Raw genomic sequence first — 11838 nt, 5'->3', positions numbered from 1 at the left:
TCTGCAGCTCAGTTGAGCTGGGGTGGGAGGGTCTGCTGCACACTGTCACTGTGATAGTTCATCACCTGAACAGGGTTTTTTCCTTTTGAAACTTAGGTCTTGGCCTCTGAGACTACACCTTATTTTTGTTTCTTGTCTCCTTGTGCCTGTCTTTACAGATCACAGGGTACGTTATTGTCTTCATGGGTTTTCTTCTTGGATTTTTTTCCTTTTTCGCTCTTTCCCCATTGGCAATGACCTTCCTTCTCATAGCCATGTGCTTATGACTTCTGAATCATGAAGCCAGACCCACCCCTGAGCCACAGGCCCAAACATCTGACTCTTGGGCCCTGCCACCTGGATGTCCTATCATACAATATGTGACCTTTTCTCTCTTTTTTAACTGAGCAAAATGCTTTTGAGGCTCACCCATGTTGTGACATATATTAGGACTTAGTTCCTTTTTATGGCTGAATAATACTCCCTTATATATATAGACTGTAATTTGTTTATGCTCTCATCCATTGATGGACTCCATAGTCTTAATGAAACCTTTTCTGCTAAAATTAAGCACAATTGGTTTGTATTATTTCCGAATGAAATACACTGTAACATAGTCAATTATCAGGAAAGGACTCTCACTCAGAATCAGGAATCAATAAGGATTTTCTCCACCCCAAACCTTCTTCTTTCTATGTGTTTGTTTCTCCCGCCCCTCTCTGCTCCTCAGTCCATGGCATAGCATTGGGCAGACAGAATAGGGCTGGATTGACACATTCCAGCCAGGACATATAGTGATATGCGTCAGCTCTCCCTTAATCCTAGTTCTGAATGCCTTGATGAAGGCAGCTATGATGAAGGGGAGGGGATGTGGTAAAAGATGGTTTCCAGCTTCCCCACTGTCACTACTATGTGGTTTTGAGGGTTCCATTCAGAAAGTAAGGTAAACAGTATGAGATGGACAGACATTCCAAAAGGTATCTGCCCTTAGGGCCTGCGGTTGGTAAATCACAGCATGCTGGGTTCTCCTGGGGAGAACTTCCCGTGGAATCAGGCTATCCTTTATCCAGACATGTTCCCAGATTAAGCTCAACAATGGAATGTGCGCTCAGTATTCTCATCTGAGATCAGGGAGAATGGGAGGTCAGGCCTCCCTAACCTTCTTGGAAGATAACCAGGCATAAAAAAGCACAGGTTATAGAGAAAACACAGGAATAGCCCCTGGTCTGAACAACGGAAGTGAGGAGAATGAGTATTTAATAACTGAATTTCCCTTTCTATGAGCACAACCCCAGATCACCAGGTCGCAGGTTTGAGATCCCTGGGGATTTTTGTCTGGGATTTGTCTCCGTCGAGGCGACATTGTTTCTAGTATCTTTAAGTTTTGACTGAAGAGTTACATCTAAACCTTAGATAATTTCTTTGTCATTGTTTGATCTAAAGGGGCCAAAAAGCAGGCAAGACAATTATTCTTTTCTTGTCTCTAATGAGGCCCTCAGGGAATGTTGCCCCAGTGGTTAAGCTCCTGTCAAAGCCGCTCTGTGACTGCCCTGAACATCTTTCCTACACAGAGGACTAAGCCCTCGAACCCCTGCTCCTCACTCACTCAGTACCTGCCGACATTCCTAAGATACTGCAATTTCTACAGTGAAGACAAGCATTGATGAGTTATGCAGAGGTGACAGCAATAGTGCCAACCACCCCAGGGTAAGAGTACAGCAGTGGAGACATTAATATCTATGACGATGTGAAATTCTTTTAGGAACTTCTTCTGTGACATCTTCCAGACACAGGAGGTTAATGGTAGGCGTTTTGAATCTATTGCTTGAGATGAACCCAGCAATAATCAACCATAGCCCTTGTCTCTTTATGAGCTCTGTACAAGCTGGGAGGGTAGGGGAGAGAACTAGACCCTGTAGGCAGAGACACACATAGTCATAGAGTCAAGCTGGGTAGATACCTGTCTGTTTCTCAGTAATGTGTGTTTACCAGCACAAAAAAAATCAGCGCATCAAGTAGGAAAAACATCAGAACTTAGTGCTGGAAATTGAGAGTGCAGGTGGGGTGGGCATAGCCTGTCTTAGCAACTCTTTGAACCGATTGGCAAATGTGCCCTGTCTGGAGCCTGACTTCTCACATCTTAGCCATCCTCACCTGGCTTCCCAACGTCACTGTCATCTGTTCCTCGGGGTCCGGCCCCAACCATGAGAGGGGCGAACCGGTCGGGCGTCTCCGAGTTCCTCCTCCTGGGGCTCTCCAGGCAGCCCCAGCAGCAGCAGCTGCTCTTCGCGCTCTTCCTGACCATGTACCTGGCCACGGTCCTGGGAAACCTGCTCATCCTCCTGGCCGTCGGCGCGGACTCCCGCCTGCACACCCCCATGTACTTCTTCCTCAGCACCCTGTCCTTCATGGACGTCTGCTTCTCTTCCACCACCATCCCCAAGATGCTGGCCAACCACGTACTCGGGAGTCAGAGCATCTCCTTCTCTGCGTGCCTCACGCAGATGTATTTTGTTTTCGTGTTCGTGGAGATGGACAATTTCCTCCTGGCTGTGATGGCCTATGACCGCTTTGTGGCCATATGCCACCCCTTACACTACACAACGAAGATGACCCCCCAGTGCTGTGCCCTGCTGGTCGCTGTGCCGTGGGTCATTGCCAACCTGAATGTCCTGTTGCACACCCTGCTGATGGCTCGACTCTCGTTCTGTGCAGACAATGCCATCCCCCACTTCTTCTGTGATGTGACTCCCCTCCTGACACTCTCCTGCTCTGACACACGCCTCAACGAGGTGATGATTCTGACTGAGGGGGCCCTGATCATGATCACCCCATTTGTTTGCATCCTGACTTCGTATATGCACATCGCCAGTGCCGTCCTGAGAGTCCCATCCCCAAAGGGAAGATGGAAAGCCTTCTCCACCTGTGGCTCCCACCTGGCCGTGGTTTCCCTCTTTTACGGCACCATCATCGCTGTGTATTTCAACCCTTTGTCCTCACACTCGTCTGCAAAGGACGCTGCAGCTACTGTGATGTACACGGTGGTGACCCCCATGCTGAACCCCTTCATCTACAGCCTGAGGAACAGGGACTTGAAACGGTCGCTGCTAAAAATGATTGGCAGGAACACACACTCTTCCTGATGAGAGTATGAGGGGCTTATCCTTCCAGGCATATTCGTCTTTGCCAACTCATTTAAGTGTAGCAATCTACTTATCAAAGTAACTGCAAACAACTTACAATAAAACTCTCAATAGATACTTAACAGTGGACTCCGACTTAAGTACAGCCATGCTCCTTTAAACAGGCAATTATATTTGCTTCTACATACTGTATTTCAAACTATGTTGCACAAAGGCCAAGTTTTACCTTTCTATGTGATCACTGGGAAAAGTGTTAGTAACAAATATTACCGCACTTCCTTTCTGGAAGTGCTCTCCGAGTCTCTGGGAGCGGTTTCCCACCTTGGGTGCACGCTGGACTACTCATGGGGCTCTGACAGGTACAGACTGATGTTGGACATGGCAATTAAATCAGAATCTATTGGCTGTGACCCAAGCATTGTCATTTTCCCCCTTTAACTTCCCCAGAGGGTTGTAATGTAACTTTCTGAGTTGACAGTCGCACTGTTTTGGATGTCTTTGACGATTGCTCATCATGCAGAGAGAGCCTAGAGACCCTCAGAGGAAATCTGATGTCCTTCTTTGTTAATAACAACTGAAGTGAGAAACCGTCACCGGGAGGATCCTGTGGGCTCACGTGCTCTTGCGCAGAGAGGGCTGGTTGTTTTACCATAATTCACATTCCTGAGGCTCACACAGAATCCAAAGAATGCTTCATAATTTTAGTGCCTGTCACTCCATTCAGGCCGCAACACCAAAAATTCCAAAGACCACTGGCTGAAACACCAAACATTTGCTTCTCCCAGTTATGGAGGCTGGAAGCCCCTGAGCAAGGCTCCAGCAGGGTCACCAGCTCATGGGGGCCTGTTCCTGCTTTACAGTTGGCTCTTCTCACCGTGTCCGCCATGATGACAGTAGGGAGGGAGCTCTGAGGCGTCTCTTCAACGAGGGCACTAATCCCATTCATGAGGGCTCATGATGTAGTCACCTTCCGTTCTTCTTGGGTCTTCCACCATGAGCATATAAAGCCTTTGAAGTCAGGAATGTATCATTATCCACATTTCATACACTCAGTGTTATGCCTTGGTCTGGTTCATGTAAAGCACGTTTCATAAATAATGAGTAAATAGCAGAAGCCGATGCCTTGAGGAATAATGACTCATTCCTGTCCCCCCAGTGCTACTAGGCTGTATCCCCATGAACGCAGGGACCCAGTTTTATCAACAGTACCTGGGATGGAGTAGTTGCTCAGCAATTATTATTTACCTGAATACGTGATTATGTGAATGAGTCAATACGAGGATGTTACTGGAGAAGAAGATGGAAAAGTTTCCCTATGGAGTTGATGGGCTTGGCTCAGCTGTCTGCCACCTTACAGCAGAGATTTCAAGCCATACGAAGCCTCTTATGCATGTTGTAATGTATTTTTTCTAAAGCATTTAAATAGTTGAAAAATATTGAAAAAATTTGAAGTAGGTATAGTGAAACTCACATTATTTTAACTCCAAAATTTTATTCATACCAAAACCAGAATACTTTATTAGTTTTACTCTCTTAGTGGCAACAATCCCTCCGTGACCAAGCTCTGGGTAGGCTCTTCCCTCTTCTGGAGCAAGCCCACCCTGGGCCTCACAGATCCAGACAGACACTGCCAGGGCACCCTGCCCCCTTGAAGCGCCTGCCTCAGGAGAGTCAAGGCTGCTAAAAGAATGTATTCTTCGCTCCAGGAACACCTGAAAATAGGGCCCATCTCACCTCCGTAGGAGGGTGACTAACTACAGGCACCCATCTGCCCTCTGAGCCCGGGAGCATGCGCAGACGGGTTTCACAAGGAGTAGCCGCTGCCCCCACCACCAGCTTTGTGTGATTTGCCACTTCCCTGACTGCTCACGGTCCCGCTATCTTGCTCCCTTTAAAATGCTCACAGCTCTGCAGAAACTGGAATGGTGCTCAGCTCCTTTTACTGTCAGTACCACCCCCACCACCCCCAAGTGGTTTTTAACACTAACTTCCAGCTTTGTTTATCTAGCTGCACCACTAACTTTAAACTATACCCATGAATATTTTCAAAATCTTCGTCTACTACGTTTCAATGGAGAGAATGGCCATATTTGATAAATTCTCTTGACTAAGTGAAGGTCTTAAACTTTGAGCTTAGTGCTCTTGCCTTTATACTTTTTAAAAGATTTCCTGCATCAGCTTTGCTTTTTAAAGAACATTGCGTTGAGACTCACCGACTCCAAGAACGGACTAGTGGTTACCAAGGGGGAGGAGGGAGGGAAGGTGGGTGGGCAGGAAGGGAGAAGCGGACTGAGGGGTATTATGATTGCTACAGAAGGTGTGTGCGGCGTCACTGAGAAAACAGCGTAGCACAGAGAAGACAAGTAGTGACTCTGTGGCATCTTACTACACTGTTGGACAGTGACCTCAATGGGGTATGGGGGGTGAAAGGAAGGAGCGACACACAGCAGCAATTCACCGGAGAATTCTGCTTTATTAGGGAAAGGTGCTGGGTTATATAGGAAGGGGCATGGGGTGATTGTGGTGTTACTTCTACGGGGCTGGTGGCTATTGGCTAGGTGCTGGGATTGGGAGGGGGGCGAGAGGTGATTGGGCTTCAGGTGGCGCCAGCGGGAACCAAGGACCCAGAAAAGAAGCAGGAAGTTCGCCATCTTATGGGTGGGGGTCCTTCAGGGGGGACTTGATAATATGGGTGAATGTAGTAACCACAATGTTTTTAATGTAAAACCTTCATAAGAGTGTATATCAATGATACTTTAATAAACAAACAAACTACTTTGAAATATCATTTACCTTGGTTAGTAAGTTTCTGGGGACCCCTTAAGAATTGCACGTGCGCGCCACACCTCCCGCACATGGGAGTTTGCAGGGGGCAGGTGGACCTCCCTAGGCGGTCCTACCGCGCGCACGCGCAGCGCCAGACTGTCAACCCGGCAGGACCTCTTCCGGAAGCACTGCCTCTCCCTCGCACGGGACCAATGAGAGGCTGAATCTCCGGGCTCTCTTTGCCCCGCCCCCCTGCGGATCGTTCTTTAATTATGCAGTAATGGTGGGCTGTGTGCCCTTGGCCAATTAGATGGGAGGGGCGGGGCCTCAGCGCAGCTCGGTCTCCGTGGGGAAGGGCGGGGCAGTATTTCACTTGAAGCACAGTGAGCTGGAGACTCTAGATGGAGCCAAGGTTCTAGATGGCAGTAAGTGGCTCAAAATCTCTCATTTAAAAATGGCATAAAGAGGAACTCAGGTTTTTGCTCTCCAGACGTGGGCAGCTGGCGGGTACCAGGAGCCTTTCGCACTCGGTCGCGGGCCTTTAGGTCTCTGCTCCATCCGTCTGCCTTTCCCGGTTAGGATGGGTCGCGAGGTATTTAGGATTCCTGCCCTATTTCCATAAGCTGGGTTGGTCGGAGGTTAAGGTCTGACTTACATCTGGATATCCTTTCAAAAGGTGAGGTTGGCGGGGAGGCAGCGGCGTAGAAACGGGTGCGGGTGGCTCGGGCCCTTCCCAGAGTAAGGGCTCCTCCTACCCCAAGGTTAAGCCTGCGCTACTCAGTGGGACATGAGGACCGAGAATTGCCTGCGTGATTGTTAGAAATGGACAGCCTCAGGCCCCACCCGAGATTTCCTGAATCAGAATCTTCACTTTAGCAACTACCGTAGGTGGTTTCTGTGCACCTTCATGTTTGCGAATCGTTGGTTTGAGATTTCTGGTGTGGGAGGGAATGTTGATGTGTTTGCTTGTACAGCTGGTGGCCTGTGCTGCAGACCTAAAGGGGATGTTAAGGTTCGAGCTTTGTGAATCAGACAGGATCTTGATGACATCCCAGGCATCACTTATCGCTTAATAAAGATTATTTAAGGAAAGTGATATTGTGGGAGGTGGATGTAAGTAGAAAACCTGTGTGAGCGTGTCTGGGAATGTGCAGAAGCACTGGGGAAAGGGAGGCTGTAGGTAAAATCATAGTATTTCCAGAATCTCGCCTGGCTTTGGTCCATCTGCATATCGACAGGTGCTCAAGAGTGGACAGGAGTATGGCTTTAGTGCATTTGCACCATTCCTCAGGGGTGGAGAGAAATTCATCTCCATATCAATGGGGGTAATTACCTGGGCAAGGTGGGCTTATCTATACCTGAGAGGTGAGGGGAGGGCCAGTATTGCTTCTGCTGGAGCAGGAAAGAGAGAAGGCCTTGGACTGCAGTTTGTGAGCAATAAATGGATTCTAAACTTTATTTCTCCCTTTGACTGATTTCAGTTTTTAGAGGTATTTTGCCCTTGGATTTCCTTTCCTCGGACTTACAGAAGCTAATGTACACAAACAGGCACTGATCATACTGAGGATGAAAGACTAATAGGATGTGCATTAGGGATTAATGGGGCTACTCATCAACCTGGCAACCCACAAATATTGTTTCTCACCAAGGAGCTCACATTATAGTGAAAGAAAGTGGTAACCAGTTGCTAAGGTGGCCTACAATGATCCCGGCTGGTGTAATCCCTTCCCGCACTGCATTGGGCTGACTCTTTGTCTCAATCCATTCAGGCTGCTATAACAATACTATAGATGGTGTAGCTTACAGAGAATAGAAGTGTGTTTTTTACAGTTCTGGGGACTGAAAGGGTCAAAGATGAGGATGTGAACGTATTTGGTGTCTGGTGAGAGCCCACTCCCGTGTTCATGGATGACAGTCTTTCTAATGTAGCCTCCTGTGGCAAAAGGGACAAGGGAGCTGTCTTGGGTCTCTCATAGGGCTACTAATTCCGTTGGTGAGGTTTCTGCCTTCATGACCCTATCGCCTCCCAAATGTCCCACCTCCTAACACCATTCATTCCCTTTGGGGTTAGGATTTCAACATATGTATTTTGCAGAGACACAGACATTTTGGTCCATAGCCAAATGGTCCATTTTGGTCAGTGTAAGCAATAGGATGTTGTGGAAATGATGGCGTGTGACTTCGGGAGCTCTGTCATAAAAGATACTGTAGCTTCCATCTTGCTGTCTTAATCACTCACTCTGGGGGAAAACAGCTACCCTGCTGCAAGGACTGTCAGGTCAGCTCTATGAAGAAGTCCATGTGAGCACCCGAGCCTTCCTGCCAGTGCAGTACAATCTAGCCGTCTTGGAGGCCATCCTCTAGCCATTGTCTAGTCATTAAGATGACAGCCCCTGCTGACAACTGCAGTCTGGCGAGAAGCCCTGATCCAGAACCATTCAACTAAACCCTTTCCAGATTCCTGGCCCATAGGAATGCTGTGAGATAAGTGGTTAGTGTTTAAAGTTGGTAAGTTTGTGATAATATTGTACTTGACAATACATAACTAACACAAAGGATGAGGCTGGTGTCTGTGAGGCATGAGTTTTGGTGGTATTTACTTGTACACCATCAGCCAGAGCAGTGGATCTTATGGAATAGAGAAGTGGACTTCTAAAGACTCAGGGCTGGCACCATTTGAGGTTGCCCTGTGAGGTTAGTGTGCTGTTTCACAGGATACAGTATGAGTTTCATACCACTAGACAACGTAGGCTGAACTTTCTCCCAGCCGGTAATTGATAGGGTAAAGAAACAAGAGGTAGAAGGGAGCGCCTCCTTTTGTGATACCTAATGATCTGCTTGGAAAATTTTGCTTCTTATCCCAGCAATAGTGAGCTCTGAAGAGACTTACTGCTGGCCAATTTGGACTCCATTTGCTACTGGATAAACCGACCAAAAAGGAGATTATAATATTGTTAATGACTTTGGCTGTCTATAGAAAATTGTTCTTCTGCTCCACAATGATAGCAGAGAGGATTGTGGATGGAAAGATCTCTCTGAGACGATTCTAAAATTGCCAGTTCGTGATGGCAGTTAATAAAAGACTAGGGAAGATCATAAGGAGGTCAGATCACATAGACATGAAAGTTTGGTTTAGATTCTAAAAAGCTTGAGGTGCTGAGATGCTGGCTAAAGAAAAAGGAAACATGAATTTGACTTCGGATAAGGACAATTATTACTATCAACTAATAGGTCATATCTGTCTGTGGAAGTGAAGACTACATCTTTCAGTTATATTTTCTTCCTTTCTTCCTTTTTTTGTCATTTTAAACAATTAAGGTATAATTGATATACAATCTTATGGAGGTTTCACATGAGCAAGATTGTGGTTTCAACATTCAGGCATATTATCAAGTCTTCACCCCGCCCCACCATCACACGATCAGTGTAGTAAGATGCTAGAGAGTCATTATTTGTCTTCCCATGCTATACTGCCTTCCCGGACCTACCTATATTGTGAATGCTGATTATAATGTCTTTAATCCTCTTCTCCCTCCCTTCCCACCCACCCTTCCATATCCCTTGTCTTTGGTAACCACTATTCCCTTCTTGGAGTCTGTGAGTCTGTTGCTGTTTTGTTCCTTCAGTTTTGATTTGTTGTTATACTCCACTGACGCGGTCCGGCAGCGCCGAGTCGAGCAGGTCCTGAAGTGCAGAAGGGGGGCAAAGAAAACAAAGAAAGACAGAAAGAACTGGGAGGGCTGACGCTCCTGCATGTTGCCAGCAAAGCTTTATTAGAGTCCAGAGTATTTATACAGCAACGAAGGCACACTATTCCAGGAAATAGCATTATCCAATAGACAATCAAGCACAGTATTGGCGTCAGTGGTAGCCGGGCAAAGGTAGGCACAGCAGGGCTCCTTCAGTTGCTCATGGAATGCATAAACAGGATGTTCTTTGTTCTCCATTCCTGCCACATCAGCAAGTGGGGGAAGGGGCATCAGCCCGCTCCCCACATCTCCCCCTTTTTTATTTTATAAGAGGGTGACAGTGCCTGTCTTAGGTGTTCCTGGACGACTCATCTGGACTTACCCATCATTGGTACCCACGTTCCATCATGAGGGCCCTGTCTTAGGTTGCCAGAGGTCTCCAAGACACTTACCTGTCGTTGACTATCCTGTCCCACATCCATATAAGGAAGGTGGTGTTTAAGAGGTAGCATATGGGTCTTGGAACCCAGTTGCAAAAAGGACCGTAATTGTAGTTTGATGACACAAGGTATCAATAATATCATTACAAGAAGACATAGCAGAGCAGTCGCAATGGATAACAGAAAATGGGGCAAGTCTCCCAACTTGCCGAAAGGAGAGGCTGCGTGCTTGAGGGTGTCTAGGATATCTTGAGCGGTTTTAACAGGATCAAACCACAGTTCTGCATTTTGCATATCAAGTATCTCCTTATGTAGGTCTAGAAAATCTTGGTGAAATTATCAGTAAGCCATATGCCCTGTAGGTGATTCTTCACCGTTTCCCAACTATACTTAGATTGATTATACTCTTTAGATGTGACACAAATTTCATTATAAGCTGCATGACATTTCAATTGGTGCCTTAACTTTAGGCCCTGAACCTCTTCGCCCAAATACATGACCATGTCGTACAGGGCATTAAGCTTATGACTTATTTTCTCAATCAATATTTCCTTGATCATTAAGAGCCTGAGTTGCATTGCAGTTTGTACATTCTCAGTTAATGCTACAGTAGAAGATACAATAAAGGAAATTAAAGATAACAACCCTACAATAATGAGGCCCACAGCTCTCTTGGGACAGTCTAGAGCTTTCTTCAATTCTATCAACACTCACAGGCCCTTATCATCATACCAAGGTCCCGTGTGGTTCACGGGAATCAAAAGGAACGGGGGTTGCTTAAGTAAAAGAACCATGGTATTGTTGGACACAGAAGAGATGCAGCTAGTGAGACTGCAATTTTTACAGGCAATGTGAAACATTTTTCTGGTAAGTCATATTAATAGAAATAGACCCTACCAACAGCGCATGGGGTGGGGGGCAACTCAAGCCGCCACATGTGTGTCATTGTTTACATTAATGCTTGTATTATTATCCCAGTCTAACCCTCCCTTAGCCACCCCTATTTTCCACCAAGAGGTTTGAGGGTACCCATCTGGAGTGTACCAAAGTCCCATAGAGAGTCCTCTATTGCAGGGCCAGTGTCTTTCAATTTGGTCCTAAAGACCAGTCCACAATGTAAAGTTCTTTAGTGATGTTCATCTGCTGTGGCCATTCACCACCTGCGCCCGCAAGTGAAAGGGAGCCCTTGCACTTTGTCCAGGGTAGTGGCAAGGTGTCATTTTTAAGTGAAGATGAAGATGTAAGCACACTGCACACAGGGTGGTCAGAAGGCAAGGTGCCGTTGCTCCTATTGCTTGGTGTTCCGACGGGCCTCCCAAAATGTCAGAATCATTGGAGTAAATCTGTACCTCGGAAGACTTCCAACTGACTGGATGGAGCAGAGGAGGGTCAGGAACATACGCCCAACATATGCGCTGAACTGCTTGCTCCGCTGCTTGCTCTTCAGCTGGGGTCCTCCAGAGCTGGAGCAGGGTCAGGAGGACTATGGTCTGCATGACGCACCAGCCTTTCTGGCCACCACCTCGGGCCCTCAGCATCCTGTGGAAAGACACAAACGTGTCCTCACCCCCAAAGAAGGATGGGATCCTGACCTTGCCACTCCCCGGTCAGAGGATCTTTCCATCACACCTGTGCGAGGGGTGGATGACCGCCAGAGCACCAAAAGCGCTCTGTGAAACTGCGTCCGCAAGGTCTAGAGTTAAAAATTTTTAAATATAGAGTGCATGGGATAAATAATTCAAAGGTGTAACAGGGTATAACTCCCCCTTCTTAATTTTATTGAGCTGGGCTTTCAAAGTGCCATGGGCTCTTCAACAATGC

The 11838-nt window shown here is 47.0% G+C and overlaps 3 protein-coding genes across 5 annotated transcripts in view; 2 read left to right on the top strand and 1 right to left on the bottom strand.

Moving 5' to 3' along the window:
• Window positions 1-2183: 2183 nt before the first annotated feature.
• Window positions 2184-3122, top strand: LOC108394856 (olfactory receptor 1F1). The gene has a single exon (XM_037024453.2). It carries the CDS (start codon window positions 2184-2186, stop codon window positions 3120-3122), a length of 939 nt encoding a protein of 312 aa, XP_036880348.2.
• Window positions 3123-6232: 3110 nt separating this feature from the next.
• Window positions 6233-11838, top strand: part of LOC108394851 (olfactory receptor 1f45-like) — a 38485-nt gene continuing 32879 nt past the window's right edge. The window contains exon 1 of one of the 3 annotated variants that reach the window (XM_037024451.2): window positions 6233-6313. The gene's annotated coding sequence lies outside the window, so the exon portion shown is untranslated. The remainder of the gene's footprint in view (window positions 6314-11838) is intronic. The other 2 variants (XR_012121920.1, XM_073214629.1) reach the window with 2 other exon arrangements.
• Window positions 9633-11838, bottom strand: part of ZNF200 (zinc finger protein 200) — a 37423-nt gene continuing 35217 nt past the window's right edge. Inside the window, exon 5 of the mRNA XM_073214628.1 lies at window positions 9633-11556. The gene's annotated coding sequence lies outside the window, so the exon portion shown is untranslated. The remainder of the gene's footprint in view (window positions 11557-11838) is intronic.

This window comes from Manis javanica, chromosome 10 (assembly GCF_040802235.1).
Source record: "Manis javanica isolate MJ-LG chromosome 10, MJ_LKY, whole genome shotgun sequence".
NCBI lineage: Eukaryota > Metazoa > Chordata > Mammalia > Pholidota > Manidae > Manis > Manis javanica.
The sequence above is the reverse complement of the archived record's forward strand: the minus strand, read 5'-3'. Positions and strand labels throughout refer to the sequence as shown.